Consider the following 21,603-nt stretch of genomic DNA (forward strand, 5'->3'; position numbering starts at 1 on the left):
ATATGATATAAGTATAATTTTAGTATAAATGGTATTAACGATGTCTAGGGAATATTATGTGAATGATATACGTGAAGTCGTATTATAGTTATGGTTATGGAGGATTCCGGAAATGAGTTTAGAGATTGAATAATGTTTAACTTGAGGGAATTTGCGTATTATGATATTATGGATGTCGTTGTATTGTTTGGGAGCTGTTTTGTTGTATGAGGAAAAGTTATGAAACAAACGAAATCTTTGTAATTTTCGTTAGCCTTATCCGCTTTAGTTTAAGCTTAAGTATGCCTTCAACAATCTAACCTTCGTGCGAACCCCTTTGTATGTAGAATCGTAAGTCGGAAGGAAAGCTTTTAGTTGACATCGTTAAGGAGATACCAAGGGATGTAAGGCTATCCCCTTTCCCTCTCAAAGGCATGATCCCTATATTTTGATTCCATACATGTCATTCATCATATTTTACTCCTAGAAATGCCAGAAGTCTATAGTTTTTGAAGAGTCTTATGATGACTCCAATTCGAAAGATTTTCAAGCCTAAAATTCTAAATGGTTCCATGACGTGACTGAGTGGGATATAAAGCATATGGCCTCAGCTTGTGTCTGAGTGAGCTATATAACATATGGCCCCAGGCTATAAAGTATATGGCCTCAGCTTGTGTCTGAGTGAGCTATATAACATATGGCCTCAGTTTATGTCATGGATCACCCAGACATGACCTAATGATGATGATGATGTCATAATGTACTCGGAGGTTTACGACCTTACGTCACTCCGAGAGAGCGTACTTTTATTTGGGCTCTCACGCATGCTACGTATATTATATGTATATATGATATATATGTATATAGGGGACATGGGGAAAGGTGAGGCGCTATAGGCGATAGCCTTTGATCGTCAAGCGTATTATGATATCATCCGGACGTGGGATGCCGAACGCGAGCATATATGGGTGATGGATCGGGCCGTACATTCCACTCGACAATATATTGATATATAATGATATATGGATGAGCACGTTCAATGACAATACATGATATGATATTTACGCGTATGCATGCATGGCTCGCTTAAGAGGCAACGATCACGATTTATCTTCATCTTTATTTTATCTTCTTGTTCTCCTGTTACTTTATGATGCATGCCTTACATACTCGCACATTGTTCGTACCGACATCCTTTTCCTTTGGATCTTTGTGCTCATGCCCACAGTAGACAGGAGACGACGACTGCCTTCCTAGGAGTCGCATCATTTCTTGACCGGAGCACTTCCATAGACTGGAGGTGCCGTCTCTGATATATTCTTTTGTGTATATATTTGGATATGATGGGTCCTATCCCATATTCATGACCTCAGAGTTTCAGTTAGAGGCTCGTAGATACTCGTATGTGGGTAGCAGAGGTTATGTGACTCTTGATGTATATTCTGTATATTATTCTTTTGCTACCGCGAGGGCTTATATATGTGGATATGTGTACATGTTTTATGGAGCATATATGTATACAGGTTAAGACAATAATAGCATGATGTATGGTGTTCGGTAGCCAGCTCCGGGTACCCATCACGGCCCTTTAGGCGGGTCGTGACACCAGTATACTTATACAGGACTAGTTTAACATTCGAGGATGATTGTTCTAAAGGGGGGAAGCATGTTACATCCCGTGTTTTCATGCGTTGGAAAGCGTCTGGGTTAAATGACATTAGTAACGGAAGTTTTGTGTTATCCCTCGGAAAGCTTATAGGTGGTTAGAGTGATGGTACAAATGTATTGAAAAGATTAGAAGTTAAATAAATCGGATAAAATAAGTTTCATCGAAGTTCAACATTTATTTGAATGAAATATGTTCCAAGCTATAGTACCCCGTATTTTTGGACTAGAAAATTGGACCGTCCAACATGAGTAAATTTACCTGAGCCCGGAGGAATTTTGGTCGTATTCAAGTATGCAAATAAAGAGATGGGTGGATAAAAGTTTAGGGTCCTAAAATTATTTAGGACTTAACAAGTGTGACCACGGTGATTGAGAATAATATTTGGTGTATGTATCAACAGGCTATGGATTAGAGTTCTACCGCATAATTATGATAATGAGTATATGAAGTGTGTTAAAAATGATCCATGTTTAAGTAAATTGAGACCAAAAAAAAATAATTATGGGTGTAGTTGGTTACATGTGGAATGTAGTGGAGATAAATGCATTAATATTTTGGTATAAGCATTAAATTATATCATTTCCACATATGGCTATGGATACGTCGGGGCTACTGTCCCGACCAGTTGATGCATATTAGTGCTCTTAGAGGCTTACAGATTATCAGTCAGTGTACAGGTATTGTGTTTGGCCTTGTCGGCCTTCCGACTAGTTGTCTTTCTTGGTTGTGGCCTTGTTGGCCCTAGTTATGCATATATGTATTGTTGGCCTTTTTACGCTTGCAGGTTGTTATGATATACTTCTTACTATTGTTATTCAGCGGCCTCGTCGGCCTATGATTCACGTTACAGAGTTTAGATACCACGGTTGGTTCGTTGTCTGCCCGGGTGCACAGTGCCGGCCACACTCCCAAGGTTGGGGTGTGACAAAAATACCGCCAACAAGAGCCAAGAGGTGCAGCTAGAGATTGTGCCAAACGAAGGGCTTACATCCCAAGAACTATCTACCACTGAGGCGAGCGAGGAGGACATAGAAGTCCTGTCCGAGGACGTCTCGCTCGGTAAAGAGTGGGTTATAAAGGTTAATATGGGGATGGACGCCATTGACATCTTTGTCCAACGTCTGGGGAAGGTGGAGGGCACCCTTAGCATTCTTAAGGGGCACGCTCTTGAAGAGATTGAAAGCATTCGAAATGACTTTGAGGGGCGTACGTAGGCTGAGATTGAGGTAAAGCAAACCATCACTACCTTAGAGTGCAGACTCATGGAGGCGTTAAGTACTATCAATGCCATGAAGGCAAAGATAGTGGCACTTGAAGAGCAGGTCGATCTTTGGTGTGATCGAGGTAGCCAATAATGTTGTTGCAATGAGGAAGCTAATATCGAGGCTCCCAAGCCACCAATGTTCAATAGGGTTCGTGATGCATAGGAAGTGGAGAACTTTCTTTGGCACTTGGAGAACTATTTCAAGTATGAAAAAGTAAGAGACGATAAGGCCAGGATCAACTCCGCTGTGTTGTACCTATCAGAGACTGCCATAGACTACCATGTTATGGTGGAGAAGAAAGGTCACCGATCTTTGATAGAAGTCTATGCGCAGTCAGTACATGGGATCAATTCAAGAATGAGTTCAAGCGGTAGTTCCTCCCAAATAATATCTTGTACGAGGCAAGGCACAAACTTAGAGAGTTGAAGCAAACAGGGAGCATTCGCGACTATGTCAAGGAGTTCACCACCCTTATTATTCAAATTCTCAACCTTACTAGTGATGACTTGTTATTTCACTTCATGGACGGGTTGCAGAACTGGGCTAAGCAAGATCGCAACGCCAGTAAGTCAGGGATATAGACCAAGCCATAGTGGAGGCTGAGTCTTTGATGGATTTCAGGCATGACAAACGCTACAAAAACAAAGGTAATGAGTCAAGGGATGGTAATGCCAAATGTGGGGGAAATCGCGACAAGAGCAAGGAGTCTCCACAACAATACTCTAAGACTCAAAATGTCAACAAGTTCAACGGCAAGAAGTCAAGTGGTCATCGAGGCTATGCTGAGAAGAAGGCACAAATCGAGAAAAAATGATGCTACATATGTGAAGGGCCGCACGGCAATGGTCCGTGAATGAAGGGAGCAGAAGCAAAGGGAGAGTTCGGAACCGCACAGTTAGGTATGATAAACATATGTGGCGCTGTCAAGAAGCAACCTATCCAACCCGACTAGAATAAAAATCAATACGTGGATCTCACCATCAACAACAAGCTCGCTCGTGCACTGATAGACACTGGGGCTACTCATAATTTTGTGACTGAGAACACAGCAGGGAGACTAGAGTTGAAGCTCGCTCCACTTAACGCCCGCGTTAAGACCGTGAATGTTAAGCCGAAAAATGATCGTGGTATAGCTAATGGCGTTGGTGTCAAATTGGATGGTTGGAGAGGTACGACAAATTTTACCGCCATTACTATGGATATCTTTGACATTGTTCTAGGGCAAGAGTTCTTTAAGCATTTCCATGCTATGATCGACCCCTACCTTCAACGTCTATTGGTCTTGGAGCGAGAAGGAGCATGCATAGTGCCTACAGTGACTATGCCTCATGCACATGGCCAAACACAACTTTCAGCTATGCAGCTAATCAAAGGGCTTAAGAAAGGGGAGCCGACATTCATGGCAACCATTGCAAGTTTAGAGGAATACAAGGGTCCCCACGAGACATTGTTGCCTTGCATAGGGAAGTTGCTGAGGAGAATAAAGATGTCATGCCCGACGAGCTACCTAAGCACTTGCCTCCTAGACGTGAGGTGGATCACAAGATTGAGTTGGAGCTAAGGGCTAAGCCATCCGCATTCGCCCCTTATCGTATGGCACTACCTGAGTTGGAGGAGCTTAGGAAACAACTAAAGGAGTTACTCGATGCGCCCACATTCACCCATCGAAGGCGCCCTTTGGTGCACCGGTGTTGTTTCAAAAGAATAAAGATGGATCATTGAGCTTATGTATAGACTATCGGACACTTAATAAAGTCACAGTGAAGAACAAGTACCTGATCCCGCTTATTGCCAACTTATTTGATAGACTTGGACAAGCTAAGTACTTTATCAAGGTGGATGAAAGGGTCACTACCAGATTTGGATTGCAGAAGGGGACGAACTAAAGACAACATATGTAACGAGGTACGGAGCCTTCCAGTGGTTGGTGATGCCTTTCGGCTTAACCAACGCAACCGCTACATTTTGCACTCTCGTGAATAAGATATTTCATCCCTATATGGATCAGTTCGTGGTAGTCTACTTGGATGATATAATCATCTACAACAACACCTTAGGGGAGCACGTGCAATACTTACGAAAGATTTTCCAAGTCTTGCGAGAGAACGAGCTATACATTAAAAGGGAAAAGTGCGAGCTTGCAAAATCAAAGGTGCACTTATTGGCCCATGTCATTAGCAATGGTGAGCTATGCATAGATGAGGCTAAGGTACGGGCTATCCAAGAGTGGGAGGCACCTACAAAGGTAACCGAGTTGAGATCCTTCCTTGGCCTTATTAACTACTACTCAGTGGCTATTCAGGTAAGATGGCACCCTTGATCGAGTTGTTAAGAGGGAACAAATCGTAGGGTTGGATGGAGCACTGTCAAAAGGCGTTTAAAGACCTTAAGGCAGCCGTGACAGAGGATCCAGTTCTAGCGCTGCTTGACTTTAGCAAAATGTTCGAAGTGCATACAGATGCATTTGAATTTACCAGTGGGGGTGTCCTGATGCAAGATAGCAGCCCACAGCGTTCAAGAGCCGCAAGTTGAATGATATAGAGTGGCGTTACACGGTGTAAGAGAAGGAAATGACTGCCATTATGCATTGTCTTCGCACATGGAGACATTATTTGCTGGTGTCGAAGTTTGTGGTCAAAACTGACGTAGCCACTAGCTATACTTTCAAACACAGAAGAAGCTTACACCGAAACAGGCTAGGTGGCAAGATTTCTTAGCTGAGTTCGACTATGTTATGGAGTATAAGCCGGGGAACGATAATGTTGTAGCCGATGCCTTGAGTAGAAAGGCCGAGCTTACTGCCATCACTTCAACAAGTTGGGACATTCAAGAGGCTATAAAGGAATGCATGCAACATGATCCCACAGCTAAGCAGCTTATGGAGTTAGCCACTCAAGGGAAGACGAGGCACTTTTAGGTGAAAGATGGTCTATTGCACCATAGGTCGGAGGGTCTACGTGCCTAATTTTGGAGCTATTAAGCGGCGTCTTATGAAAGAGAGCCACGAAACCTTGTGGGCCGGTCACCCAGGTCAACGTCGCACTAGAGCCTTGGTTAAGTCGGTCTACTATTGGTCGCGAATGCGAGAGGACATAGAGTGTTATGTGCAGACTTGTCTTGTGTGCTAACATTGAGCAAAGGCAGCCCGAAGGACTTCTAGAGCCACTACTAATAGCGGAGCGTCCATGGAAGAGCGTGACTATGGACTTCATCACCAGTCTACCAAAGTCGGACGGTTATAGCACTGTTATGGTGATCGTGGATAGATTTTCGAAGTATGCCACTTTCATGCCCGCTTCACCGGGATGTACAGCTAAGGAAGCCGCCAAGCTATTCTTCAAGAACTTGGTGAAATATTTAGACTTACCAAATCATATCATCACTTATCGAGACCCCCGTTTCACTGGGAAATTTTGGAGGGAATTGTTCGATATACTTGGCACGGAGCTGCACTTTTCCACTAGTTTCCACCCGTAGATGGATGGACAAACAGAACGGGTCAATGCCTTATTGGAGTGCTATTTGAGGCATTATGTGAGTCCATATCAGAAGGATTGGGCAAGGCTCTTGGACCCAGCCCAGTTCTCCTATAACTTGCAATGGAGTGAGTCCACGGGCCAGACACCATTTGAGCTAGGCACAGGCCAACAACCACTAACTCCATATTCATTACCGGCAGCGTTAGAGGGGAAGAGTTTGGGGGCTTACTATATGGCCAAGGGGTTCGGCAGCAAAGAAGATGAAGATGTTTGCCGACTGCAAGCGTCGTCCCACAAATTATAAGGTTGGGGACATGGTTTTGATAAAGTTTAATTTGAGGCAGTTTAAGACACTACGGGACGTGCACCAGAACTTGGTACGGAAGTATGAGGGGCCGTTTAGGATCGTTGCCAAGGTGGGCAAGATCTCATATAAGTTAGAGTTACCGCCTCATCTTAAGATTCATCCCGTCTTCCATGCTAGCGTGCTCAAGCCATACCATGAAGACAAGGATGATCCCAGCCAAGGTCAGTCGAGTCAGGCGCTGATTACCATCACCGTCTCTCATGATCGGGAGATTGAGGTTGTCTTTGATTACCAGGCCAGGCGAAGACAAGGGCAGAAAGCCACCGCCATGTTCCTCATCCACTGGAAGAGTAAATCACCAAAGGAGGCCATATGGGAGCGTTATGAAGACTTGTGGCAATTTAAGGACAAAATTCGAGAGTTTATGTTGCAGCAATGCGCCGCGGTCGTCGCAACATCAAGTGGGGGAGAGTGTGATGACCCGCCGCGTCATCATGCCACCCAGGTGCCATTTGGAACTATTTTTGCCATATGGATGCTTACATGGAAAAAAGTCTAGCATGTGTTGTATAACTCTAGAGCTATGGAGATTCTTATGGAAATGCTCTAGATTTTTATGGACTTGTTAGAAGATTTCTTAAGAAGACCTTAGAATATTATAGCCTAGTGGATAATTCTAGAGAAGGGACTTCTTTGTAAATATGCAGGGATTTACACATTAATTATTATTTGCACACTAGTCCCTAGGTGAGTAGTATAAATAGAGGGGCATCCATTTGTAAAAACCATCAAGCAAAACAATTCAAGTTCTCTCTAATACAAAGCTTTCTTTAGCAAATTTCTCATCTTTCTTAATTACCATTCTCTTATCGATCTTAAGTATAGTAGTATAGGCTGACTTGGCATAGCAAGATCGTGGGTAAGTTGTGCAAGAACATGAGCAAGTTGTCAAGTGCCGCACGTGCGCTTAATTACTGACTAAAGGATGTGACATTTAGCTATGGTTTTAGTCAGTCTCTAAATCCATTTCTTCTTGGTAGTGGCTGCCCAACCTGATTGGATCCTTTCTGTCCGATTTGTGGCTCGTAACAAAATAGCCAGCTGTATTTCTATTAAAAATAACATAGCTTGGGCAGCACAACCGCACAACCTAAAAAAAGTGACAATCAAAAGGTGATGTTGTGGAATAATACTAATTCAAAGCAAATCTCAATTCTCACCAGTAAAGTAAATGCATACAACAACATTCGATGGAGAAGATTGTGATACATTCTGTAATTAAGCTGCTTCGACAGTCCAGACGGTTTAGTGGGACTAGTTTAGATCATATTTTACTGTCAAACTGCAAAGCCAATTTTGGATATACAGCAAGTTGTTATTATGCAAACTATGTGTTTACTTTTATGAAACAACTAACTCATTAAGTTTAGACGTTACCAAACAGCTTCTCATACTTAATCTTCAATATCTCTGAACAAAATAATTAGAGATATAATGTAAGTAAAGTATTGGTGAACATTTCACACACATAATTGAGACAAATTTTAGCCAAACGATTTGTACATCTGATAGAAGGGGAAAACTAGCACTACAAGAAAAACTATATATTTGGCAATAAAATTTTTTTTGTTGCTATAGATTGATTATTGTTGCAAAAAGTATTTTTGGCAACAAAAAAATATATTTTGTTGCATGAACTTTTCCCAACGGCTGTTATTGCAACAACGTGCAACAACTTTTTTTTTTTTGTCAAAAGTACTTTTCGCAACAATAATCAATACTATGACAACAAAATTAAATTCTTTGGCAACAAAAAAATCATTTGCCAACAATAAAACTAAGTTATTGCCAAATATAAAAAACTTCGTTGCGATTTCTATACTTTCTTGTAGTGTAGGGATTCACCGGATAATACAAGCTAACTGCAGTTGGATATAAAATGGGCAATTGACAACCCCAATAACATAAGAGGGGCCGGGGAAGAAGGGCAAAACTTACTGCACCAAGTATTTACATCCAACTATATGAGTGCAAGACAAGTGTCTTCATATACAACATTTATCACTTAACCATGACCAAGTAATATGCATTCTTACTTTAGTTTATAGTTAACTAAAGCCAAAATAATTGGGTGGGTGTGCGGGTAAGTATTTATTCCCCCGGGACAATAATTACTGTGTGGAGAGACGCCCAAGCTACTAATAAACTGTAAATCAAGTCAAGATAAGCTCTTTATGGTATGCTTAAACACAACTTCCACCACAACCTCCATCACAATACAATCATTCAAAAGATAACCTTTGTTCCGATCATGCAACTCAGTTAACGGCAAAAACTTTGGATAACCCCAAGACTTTACAGTAGTTGAAAACCAATTCCAATCTGCAAAAAGCCAAAAAAAAAAAAAAAAAAAAATTAAAAAAAAATAGAAACTACTCCTTCCGTCCCATAATAAGTGTCACCTTAGCCAAAAACACACATATTAAGAAATCAATAATGTAATGTAATGTTTACTAAACTACCCTTATATAATAAAAGTAAATTATTTTCCCTTTTGATTAGAGCATGCATGAAAAGTAAGTCTTTTAACTTTGGGAATCCAACAATACTAAGTTTCTATGTGCTTTTTGTCTTAAATACATAAATTTGTCAGTTTTTGTCTAAGGGTAAAGTAGGAAAAAACTTGTCAATATATGCATTGATTTCCTAAGGTGACACTTATTATGGAACAAAAAAAATTGGCTAACATGACACTTATTGTGGGGCGGAGGGAGTATTAGACATGCAAAAAGGAATTTAATATTTTGGAAAAGAAAACGAGCTATTAAATTATAGTGGCATGCATCTTGCAAGAAATTGATATGAAAGATTGCTACTGACACAAATAGAAACAAATGATTTCAGATATTTAAAAAAGTTCCATGCGAAGAACAACTCAAGTGAACTGGGTAACAAAATAGCCTTACAAGATGATAGCTTATTGTATTCTCCATCTATCTGATCCTTGAGGCAAATGCTGCACTTTGCCTTCACTTTTTGACGGTGATCAAAGTCCTCAGCATCAACAAATTGTAAGTATATTGAGATGCTACTTCCCTTATTTTTTGCATTGCCTTTTGGATATAATATGAGCTGCCTACACAAGAAATTAACACAAGAATTCAGAAACAAATAAATTCAAATGATTGATGGTACAGTGGAAAAAAAACAATATACACGACAAACAATTATGCGCCAAGGAGATGAAGTCAGTACCATTTGTAATCTCCCACAGTAAATTGTTCAGAATACCAAACTTCGCCAAGCTTGGAGAAACTACAGATCTTCCATTCACGCGTAAATGAGTCATTAGATTTTACCATGGACAAACATTCACCGATTGCCTGCCTTTGGATGACGAATATTTCTGCTCCAAACACACATTTGTCGTCAACAAGGTATCCGCTTGAGGCCTCTTTGAATGTTTTGTGACACACAAATTTGGGAAATCCCCACAAGGACTTGATAGAGTGAAAGCGCCGCATATTTCCTAAATCAAGGCATTGTAGCATCACAGTTGAGCCAATCATTGAAAAGTAAATAAACTTGAAGTTACTCTGTTTCTACTCTGTTTTGTACTCCCTCCGTTTCAATTTATGTGAACCCATTTGACTGGGCACAGAGTTTAAGAAAGTAGAGAAGACTTTTAAACTTGTGGTGTTAAATAAGTCATATATATTTTGTGTGGCTATAAAGTATTGCATAAAGGTAAATTATTTCCAAATATAGAAAGAGGTCATTCTTTTTTGCATGGACTAATAAGGAAATAAGTTCATATAAATTGAAACAGAGGGAGTATTATATATCAACTCAGCCTAAATCATAACCGTATAACTAACAAGCTTAGATGAAATACACTAGAGAGAAATATATATGCTAAGAAAGAACATAAGATGGTCTAACACACTAATATTGTACCTCGCACTGAAAGATAATTGTCACAGAGTTGATTGAACAGAAAAAAGGTATATATAGCATTGACCTCCCAACCAGCAGGCAGGGAACTTGTCCCCGAAAGGGCCAAGTAAACTGAAACATGTTCACTTCCATTATCGCTTCCCTTTCCATCAGGATAAATGATCATTTTCCTGTATCAAGTCCAGAAATCCATTCAACAATATAATTCAGATCATTTAGGACAGACTTCGATAAAAATGATCCACTGTGTCGATTCTTTATGCTAAAAAAGTTCATAATTCCTTAACTAAGTACTAATATATAACTGGTCACAATTTGTCCTATTTATAGTAACATAATCTGACTAGCCATGCAGATGACATAAATAGGGTGAATGACATGATTCAAGAAAGTAGTCCGAGTATATTAACGTTAATTTCTGCACAGAACTAAAGTGAGAGAAATCTGTCATTTGTGACAAAAACCACAATGTCTCACTGCATGCAAAGTTCAACACTAGCAAAAAATATGAGTGAATAACCAGCCTAGTGCACACATTTTTAATTAGCTTCCTATTGAAATATCTTGAATGCCTTTAATTAGATAGTCGGTTAGTTGGTTAAAGGGGATGGCATATTATAGGCACATGAGCGTTTAGTATAAAAGGAATTAAGCTGATTTAGCTAAAGTTAACAGTTGCTTTCCTGTTTCAAACTAAACAAGTAGATAGACTAATTTAAATCAAGTTGAACTTTCCCAAATGCATCAATATTAATCCACTTATTCTGTATTTTTATATTTTAAACTTAATAGGAATCTACCATCTCCCAAATTGTCATTTCGTATCATAGCGCAGCACTTTTCATTACCATTATATCTGGTTCCTAAGCATGAAGAGAAATGACATTTTCTAGTGGGAAAAGGAAAAAGGAAGATACTTCATAAAATGTTCAATGAAAAATATAATTTAAGAGCTTAATAGTGCATTGGCGAGGATTGACATACGGGTCTTACCATTTATAACCACCAGTCTCGAATTCATTTGATTCAAACTTTTCAACGCCACTCTCTGAAAGTAGGGAGAAAGACTCAATTTTCAACAAATAGTGAGCTGGTGAAGCCGCTCTAACTTCCACTGTAACTTCTGTCCATATTGCACATCAAACAAAAAGGATAAACTTTATTGCAATTATTCTTTCTAAAAAATTAAGGGTAAAACTAGTCAAGTAAGTGTTAGTTCCATGTAATAACTGTGGTAGCTAGACAAAATACTTCAATAAATAAAAGTGTTCTGTCTAACAACTAAAATTTTTAGATAAGCAAAAGGTTCTGAGTTCAAATCTCACCACCACCCAAATATTCATATATATTTCCACTAATATAATATGAAAAAGGAAATTGTGTACCCTCACCAAAAGCTTAAATAAGACAATTACACAATTTAACAAACTAGGACTAGTCAAGTAATGTTATAGTTCCGTTACACAATTATAAATAAGAAGAGTATAAATATACAGAGTAAGCAAGGAAAACCACAAGAAAAAAAAATGTCCATCAAAAGTACCCATATAAAATACAGATGCCCCGATCAGAGCCTTGTTTGACAAATAGACGCAAAGGTACTTGCACACACTAACATCAAACATGCTCTTTCTAGAGCGAAATATGACAAATTGTGTATGAATTCTTTAAAATAGATATATCATTCAACGTCGGTACTATTACTCGTTTCTAGCAAAAAAAGGGGCTAACATGGACTTCAAACACGCAATAACAGTCTATATAGAGACACAAACAAATATCTATACACAAACCAAAAGAAAGAAACATATTATGCTTATTAACACACATTCGAATACTAGACCCGTTTGGCCATAAAAAAAAAAATTACTTTATTTGAAAATCAGTATTTGGCGATAAAAATTTCAAATTTGGAAAACACCGAAAACCATGGTTTCACTTTTTTAATTTCTAATACATTCAAACAACCAAATATTTTTCACAAAAACTATAACCAAACACAACTCCATCTTCAACTCCAACTTCAAAATTCCAAACAAAGTGAAAAATATTTGGTTTGCATGGCCAAACACCTACTAAGGCTGTGTTTGCTATGAAGGAAAATGTTTTCCTAAAAGATATTTTCAGGGTTGTGAGCGTTGGGTAGGTGTGGAGGAGATAATTTGAAATATGACTTGTGAAGCCTGTTTGCTAACTTGTTTAATTAGAAAAAAAACTTTTGACCAACCTAAAAAATTAAAAAATGTTTTTTAACACACACTAATTGGAAGCGAAATAGAATAAATATGCATGTAGAGACTACACCTCCATCTTCGAAAGCAATCGATCCCATGTTAATGGTGCTGAGGAGAAAAACGTTACGCAAAACCCTAGCAGTTTTACTAATACTTTTGTAGAGCAGTTTCACTTTGTTGTTCTAATGGGTTCTGAATTTTGCCGTGCGCTTTGGACTTTGTAGAGGCATCTTGGATGCATGCCAAGTCTCCTTTATATACCCTATGGCTGAGATAATTCATAGTTTGCTTCATTAGCATTTGAAGGAGGATTTAGGACATATACTTTGCTTTGCTTGGGTTTTGGGGAAGAGAATCACACCACAACTGCACAACAAAATATCTAAGAAAATCAAACAAAAAATAGAACTAATTACCTCCAAAAGCATAGATCAAATCTCAGAAGTAGAGCCAGAAAAGAATAAAGAGTGACAAAAAAATTTATATAGAATAAGAAAGGCAAAAGCATGATAGGATGACAAGTGTCATTACCACAAAAATTGAAATTAATTAAAAAAAATAAAAAATCAGAATTTAAAAATCAATGTGTAATTACAACAAAAAACGAAATTAAAATAAAAATTGGCTATTTGAAAATAGCTAAAGTGTAATCACCATAATAAAAAGCCACATGATTTTCATTTTTAAAAAGAAAAATAAAAACAAAAAGGATAAAAAAAAAATTAAAAAAAGGCCAAATAAAAATTAACTAACCCAAAGCCCTTGCCACGTCTGTTAACTCCCCTCTGTCAGTTTTGCAAAAAATGAAATATTTCCTATCTTATGGATCTGTTCGTTGTTCTTAATCTTTTTCCTTTTGCACCTAAGAAAGGAATTTTTCATTGTTCTTAATATCTTTGTGAAGTTACTTCAAGAACTTGTGTTTTCCAACATGGGCAAACATGCATGCGGAATCCTTTCAAGTAGAAACTGACATAGAAATACGTCACACAGGTTAGATCCGAAGCTATTTTTTGATGGCATTAGAGCATCTATTTGTTCTTTCTTTTTTCCTGGTAGTAGAACCTTACAAAGAAACATTGTAAATTAAATACCCCAAACATACATTTAAAGGGGTATAGGAAAACAAGGAAAAAATAGAGAGACGTTTAATATTAAATGAAAAAATATAATTGATAAAATACAAAAACAACATACCCACTGAAAATGTAATAAGTGTTAACATCATGCCCATACAAAGATGTTACTTTTTGAGTATTGATTAAAAGGAAAAGACTGTCACAGAAATTGAGATGGAAAAAGTACGAGATAAAGCTAAAATAAAATACAAAATGAATAATGAAAGAATTCTATACAACAATTTAAAATATAAAATTGAAACTCTGACGTAGGTAAATTCAATAATTAAAATTACAAATCAAAATTTTACATTAATACTACAAGAGAGCGAAAATATCATAAAATATTTAACAATGACAAATTTTCAAGCAATATATTAAACTTTAAAATATAATAAAATGTTTCATGTATGAAATCAAATTATAATTCATGTTTAATTAAAAATTGTATAAAATATTGTGAAGTGAAATATTTTATAATATTATGATAGGGTATGTAGACAAGTCAGTTCCTATTTGTTATCAATTAATATACTTTCTCGATTTGAAAAATATAAAATATAGGTAAAATAATTTAATTTTTATAAAAGCAAGATACAGAGTTGCTATTATTGATTTTTTTTTTATTCATGACGCATCGCGTGGGTTCTAATATTACTATAAGGGAATAATAAATAAAGAATTCCAGGGCTGGGCAAAGAGAAAGAAATTGGGACTTCGGCAACGCAGAGAAAAGGTCAGATGAATTGAAGGAAGAATCGGGAGAGAAGTCCTTATTTTGTGACACGAACGCAATTCTTCTAGCATGTGTTATCTGATTTGAGTCTTTAGACTCAAATCATTTGTAACATTGGGCACTAAGCAACATGAAAGCCAAAAGACCAACATAACCATTTGTAAATCAAGGAATTACCGTAGTACCCTTGTTGATCCCCTTGTTCGGCCTCCCCAACTCCCATTTCTAATATAGTAAAGTAAAAAGAAAAAAACTAGATGAAGGAACGCTCGTGCTGCGCACAGGGCCAACAATTTTAATTTCAGTATAATTCATTTATGTTTTGACAACTCTTATTATTATTAATATTAAAGCCAAATTTCTTTATTTCAATTTAAATATTAGGTTGCATGAACTCAATTTAAATACTTTGTCATGATTATTAAAAATTAACATTACAAGAATCTTTGCTTCTGCATATACCAAAGTTTCTAAATTTTCAATGTCAAATGATATCATTTATTTTTTTTATCTATCTTAAACTCCAATTCTTGAACAGTAAAATCAGCCAAAATATAGTATTTTTTTATGTTTTTTTTTTTCATGAATTTTTATCGCTTATTTAGTGTTTATTTATGTTGCACCTTCTTTTACTCTTAGAATACATTCTACTTTATTTTTTTGGCAAGTTACATTTGCTTTTCTCCTTTCCTTTTTAACTTCTCTATTTTTTTTTTTACCTATTACTCTCCCATTTAAAAATCTAGTTACAATTGTAACATGAATAAAATATCGATCCTCAAATATACTTTTACACCCAAAAAAAAAAAAAAAAAAAAATTGCCCCAGAAAAAAATTTCACTTTTTGATATGTAGAAATAATTTTAACTTCAATCTTTTCATTTTATTCTTAATAAGGTGATTGATAGTCATACAAATATGTATACGTTTTAAATCACAAGTATCAAGTATTTTTTTTTAAAAAACTTTGTATCTAGTCAAATATAATGTCACGTGAATTGGGACGGGCAAAGTACCAATAATGTTGTAACTCTATAATCTAATTTGTCCTCTATTTTTTTTTAAAAAAAATAGTTAAATTCACAATTAAAATTTCAAGATATACAAATAAATAAGAAGATCAATTCAATATTGCAAATTACTTTTAGAAAACTAAATTAACTTCGGTAATGAATCTAACAAGTAACCATAAGTATCAGTAGGAATCTTACATTATAATTATGATAATGAAACTGAAATCAATTTCATCCATACGTCAAACAATGTTTAGATAAATAAATAATGGTCACTTGTTGTGAAATAATAAGTGTGGATGTCCACCACTCTAGAAATAAATTCCCACCTCCTCTATGATCTCAAAGGTTTAATGTAATGTCTCCCACTTCACCCATGATCTTTCCCACATTCTCATATGTTGAATGTCATATTTATAGGTACCGTTTTATATGTCTTTATGCACCAATATGAATAGAGGCATATGAATTCATATTGTATAGACTTGAATATACTTGGATGAATCAGAAAGCTCTCATCTCTTGTCTCTCTTTACTGTTCTTGCTTCATCTTTTGATATACTGTACTAACTCTTTTAGAATGATTTTACAACACATTATCAGCACGAAACTCTAGCCAAATTTCTACCATTTTCAAGTTATGATTATCTTCATCCTTCAAAGGCAACCACAAATTGACGTTACAGCAAATTTCGTAGCATGGTCTTTGTATATACAACCATGAATAAAAGGTGATGTTGCAAATTTTAATGCAATCCTCAGGTATGTTTCAAATACGATTATAACTATAATGATCCAATGGTATGCTAGTTAAGAAAATAATTTAGTTACCGCTATGTTAAAACAAGGTGTTTGTTTTCATTTCTTGAACTTTGTCTTACTTAAAGTTGTAAGTGCCTCACGGTGTCCATCCATCTCTACTAGACTAAGGATAAGTTACTAATTGGACCAAAGTTGAGACCATGAACGAAATTGCAGTCAACAATTTATTCTTCTAAATTAACGAAGTTAGATGAATAAGTTACGAAGGAATAACCAGTAAAAGTTCCTTCCCAGAATATGTGCATCATAATTTCATCATATATATAGTTAATTTTCTCTCACTTCTCTGTATGTCCAAGGAATTTCATTATCAATTTGGATATGACTTTATGTTCATACTAGTACCTTTTTTTTTTTTTTTTTTTTTTTTGGTAACTGAAATATTTTACTACCAAAGTGATCGTTACAGCTCAAAAGAAACTGAAACCATGGCAGGTCTCAGTTAACACAATTTGCCTCTATACTTTTAAAGTATTAGTATACATAGTATAAGGTCTCCTAGTTACTGTATAGGAGCCTTTAAAAGTATATCATGTTTATGGACCTCATTCTTGCTTTTGACCCCCTAAAGAAAGTTTCCAGTTTTCAGGCAAGGAACCACCTGCCGTTACAGAATACATAAGGTGATGTTACTTTATCTTATCAAATAGTGTTTACATCTATAATCATTAGAAGTGATAACAAAGGCTTTTAATGATTTTCACAATCAGATTGGTGAAGTTAACATATGTTTTTGTTCATAAGCTCAAAGTATTAGGCAACTGAAAACTCAATATAGTCCAATTTTGAGTAATTTTCTCATGAGATTGTCGTTGGAATATTAAAGATTGGACTATTAAAAGATGCCACGAATTTTATACCTTGTAGTAATTCTAGATATATGTTATTCGAGGATAATATGTATGAAGTTGTTAGTATACTGTTTACTTTTCTTATATTATAACCTCACAAAAGACGATGAGATATTTGAACAAAATTCACCAAGACTCCAAGGTCTGTTTCTCTTTTGGCCTTCCTTTATATTTGTTCTGTGTTACTAACATATTTTGTACAGACTTTCTGAATTCCTCGTGGTAGAGCTATTTCTATTTTGACAATTTACTTTATCACCACAATTTGATAATTTACATTTCGCCTATTATGCCATTGGTTGAGGGTAAGACGGCGGATTCTAGTTCTATCGCACCAAGAGGATAAGACATTGGGTTTGAGTCCTGGTGCACTATGATGATAAGATGTTGGATTCAAGTCCCATCGTATTATGTCGTGACATGCCTTACATGGATAAGACATTGGGTTTGAGTCCCGATGAACTATGTTGATGATATAATGGTGACTAAGGCAAAATAATGTGTATTCGATGTAAAATCGTGAAGCCAGTCCTACTTGATATGCTCCATTCCATGAGAGGAATGTGGTAGCAGTGCATAATAAGTCTAAATGAAAACAAGCAGTTAAATGAATAAATGTGGACGTGGCAAAGGACAAAATAATTTTAATCACCGTTGTGTTAATATAAGAAGAAGAACATTATGGGTTCTCAAAATGGTCCTCCTAAAGGTGAAGGTAATTTTTATCATCAATATGGTATGAAATTTCATTGGGTACGCTGTTGTCGTGCGACCTAACTTGATGAAAATTTATAAATCCTCCGTCAAAGCAAAGGATACAATTTCAAAGTGATGTCGAGGTGGGTCTATGAACATGATAAAGACAATGGGCTTATTGTTGATACCTAATTTTTACCGCTTAAGAGTCGTATTTTAATTTTCACAAATTCCCGAGCCAAAGACGGAGAAAGGATATTTTTTAGAATTTTAAAATAAGTAATATTTCAAAAATCCCGATAAAATTGCAAAATTGACATTTGGATTACTATTTAGTGAAAACCGACGATTACGAGATATGACGAGTTATTTACTTTACAAGCATGTTTTATAATTAAGACAAATATCCCGCTCCGTCTAATTCGGGAAAATTGATGTTAGGTGTATTTATACACTTTTCCGCCATCTTTTACCCATACTTATACTGTATTTTAGAGCTAAATGCATTAAATACACTTAACATCTATTAACTATGTGATATGGGACTAATTTGTGCTTTATTGTGGAATCTAGGTGGTTTAAGTTGAAAAGCTACAGTGTGAAGATGAAGAGATTTGGAGCAAAATTGAAGAAGAGGAAAAAGAAAAGAAGGTCACGTTGAAGTCTTTTGGGTACAACAAGGACCAATGAAGGATAATCCGAGCAATTAAAAAAAAAAGGCGATTCCCGAGGCGGGCGGGTTGGACGAGTGAGCGGAAGGAGGTTGCAACACTTGAAGGCAAAATACGACCCTTTGAAGGGTCTCATGCATTGGCCGTGCGTCGCACACCAGCCGCACAAAATACCCCTTTCGATTCTCGGACTGTTGCATTGGGCGTGCGGCCTGATAGATGCACGAGACATAGTCATGCGATGGCCATGCAACGCATGACCAAAGCACAAGAGGCGTCAGTTCTCCTAAGTTGATCGGGATTGGGCCCACTTATCTCATATTTGCCCTAGCTTATAAATAGCCGTTTTTACATTAGAATAGTCAACTTTTGACCCAGAGAGAGTAAGAGCTGTCGTGGAGGCCGGAGATTATTGAGTTTTATCTTTTCTTCTCCTTATTACTATTTGTATATTTTCTTTGAATGATTTGTTGCTTTTCCTCCATGTCTATGTGGAGCTAAACTTCTCGTTCTAGGGTTGTGGTAAACCATGATTATTGATGCTTGGTGATTATTTCTTATCTTAATATGAGTTGTTGAGTTTGATTGCTTCTTTAATTCTGTTCATAATTGCTTGATTGTTTGGCCAACAGTTAGGTTCTATCGACTATCTAATATACATGCTTGGGAAAGATGTTGTTAGATTAGAGAAGAATTAAACAGGGCATGATCTGATTATCCCTACAGTTGGGCTAGGATTTGTGGCTAGGATAGGAATATACCTAGGCGCCGCGTTCAATTAAAAACCATAAATGAATTGTGTTCTTAACAAGTCAATTCCATAGGAATATAGGCGGCGAACTGTTTTGAATAGGCAAGTAGTAGTTCGGGAGAATACTACGAGAGTTAATAATCCGGTAAATTAGCAATCGTCGACAATTCGGATTAAAGGGAAATAGTTCGAAAACTCAACAGGATTGGTGAACCAACCGCAACCCTGGAACATTCGTCTCATTGATAATATAAAAACCCGCTCTTTCTTTGTTGAAGTTCATTATTTGTCTCTTTTATCTTGATTAGTTTGTAATCACAATCTTCGAATTTCATCTCTTGTATAGATAATTTGGATAGTTTAATTTAGTTGACGGTTAATCATAACTCCCTGTGGGTTCGACATCCGATTTCTAAAATCACTATATTACTTATACGACTACGTATACTTGCGTGTGCGTTTGGACGCAACAAAAATCGCTAATTAAAAGGCGACGTATGAAACACGTCTCATTTAAGCGCATTTTTTACGTATTTGAAATATTAGTCGAAACTATGTCAATATTGGGCTTGTTTTAAAGCTCATATTTTAAAACTACATATTATAGAAAAAATAAAAAAAAAATTGTCAAACATTATTTTACAAGGGAGTTTTTAACTAATACGCGATTTTAAAAGTGTGTGTTTTATTTTAAAAAGGAGTATGTTGTTTTAAAAAGGGTTTATTTTTATTTGGAGGGGGGGTAGGGGGGAGTTTTAATATTACCCCCACCCCCCCCCCTCCAATTTATTTTTAACGCGTCATTTATCTTTTAACCTAAAATATTATCTCTCTTTCTCATTGAGAGCAACCGATGGCGGCTAGGGTTTAACCTTGGTGGCGCCATCGCTAACCACCATGTAACCACCATATTTCCTTTTTTTTTTAGCCAGTTTCGGGTATTTCCCCACCCTTTTTGTGGTGTGGGATGCCATGGGCGAGCCATTAAGGCTTTAGCCATCTTGTGCTACCACACCACCCCGAAAGGGGGTATGTGGTGAATTGCTCGAAGCCTGTGATCCCTCTCTTCGTACTATGTTGGCTACGTGTATGCCTTGGATGAGATTCTAATGGTCCTATTTGTTTGTTATTGGTACGATTTTGTTATTTTGTGTGTGTTGGCGTACGATTCGCCATCTGGTATGTACAATTTGATTTTGTTTTGTTATTCCTAGTACTATTTTTGCGAGAATTACGGGTTTGAGTACAATTTGCTATAATTTTCTTTGTCCTTTACCGTTTTGAATTTGATTTTATGATAAGATTTTGGAATTGTGGGGGAAATTCTTTTTTAGGAGACCTAGAACTTTCCATTTTCGTCCCTAGGGTTCAATTTGAATGCTATACATAGAATAGAGTTATGACATTTTGAGGGGGGAGTTTTTCAATTTTGATGGCTAGGGTTTTGGTTCTTCACACTGATTTGCCTTAAACTCTACTGTTATTACACTTATACTACCATTATAATACATAAATACTACAATATATTACCATACTATAAAAAATACTATATTATACTCTAAAAATCAAGAACAACTATTTGTTTAAAGGATTTGAGTGCTAGTGTTGAAGATTAGTGATCCAATTCCTCCATTTTGATCTTTAGGTTGCCCTACAAAATGGTAATATCCTACCCTAGTTCATTTTATCTTATTTTTTAGCTTATTCATGTGCGTTTATGTTCTTTTGATTGTTTAAAGTGCATATTTGTTATTACTTGATGTACTTGTGGTATTGAAACTATTGAAATAGGCTCTAGACATTGTGAGTTTGTTATATTGAGGATTAGATAGATACTTGACTCATATTGCTGTTGCTTGATCTTAAGATTAGATGGAAAATGGGTGTGATGTTCATTTTAGTTCTAGACATCGTTACATTAGCCATATATTTTCAGATTTTGTATATCATGTTGGTGTTGTTTGAACTTGTTACTGTTTCATAGAAATTTTGTAATTTTTGATCTTATTTTAGTTATTTAAGGATCATTAGGCAGTCTGAGGATCTTGTTATGAG

At 36.5% G+C, this 21,603-nt stretch overlaps 1 protein-coding gene and 1 long non-coding RNA gene across 2 annotated transcripts in view; one reads left to right on the forward strand and one right to left on the reverse strand.

Moving 5' to 3' along the window:
• The window catches only part of LOC132035798 (uncharacterized), a 95,401-nt gene extending 87,610 nt beyond the window's left edge, over positions 1-7,791 (forward strand). The window contains exon 3 of the long non-coding RNA XR_009409434.1: positions 7,698-7,791. This is a non-coding gene — a long non-coding RNA (uncharacterized LOC132035798). The remainder of the gene's footprint in view (positions 1-7,697) is intronic.
• Positions 7,792-8,917: 1,126 nt separating this feature from the next.
• Positions 8,918-21,603, reverse strand: part of LOC132038422 (uncharacterized) — a 40,173-nt gene continuing 27,487 nt past the window's right edge. Inside the window, exons 2-6 of the mRNA XM_059429093.1 lie at positions 11,650-11,779; positions 10,657-10,826; positions 9,955-10,228; positions 9,666-9,835; positions 8,918-9,081 (exon numbers count right to left, since the gene is read on the reverse strand). Coding sequence (XP_059285076.1) covers positions 8,918-9,081; positions 9,666-9,835; positions 9,955-10,228; positions 10,657-10,826; positions 11,650-11,779 — 908 coding nt within the window. The remainder of the gene's footprint in view (positions 9,082-9,665; positions 9,836-9,954; positions 10,229-10,656; positions 10,827-11,649; positions 11,780-21,603) is intronic.

This window comes from Lycium ferocissimum, chromosome 11, assembly GCF_029784015.1.
Source record: "Lycium ferocissimum isolate CSIRO_LF1 chromosome 11, AGI_CSIRO_Lferr_CH_V1, whole genome shotgun sequence".
NCBI lineage: Eukaryota > Viridiplantae > Streptophyta > Magnoliopsida > Solanales > Solanaceae > Lycium > Lycium ferocissimum.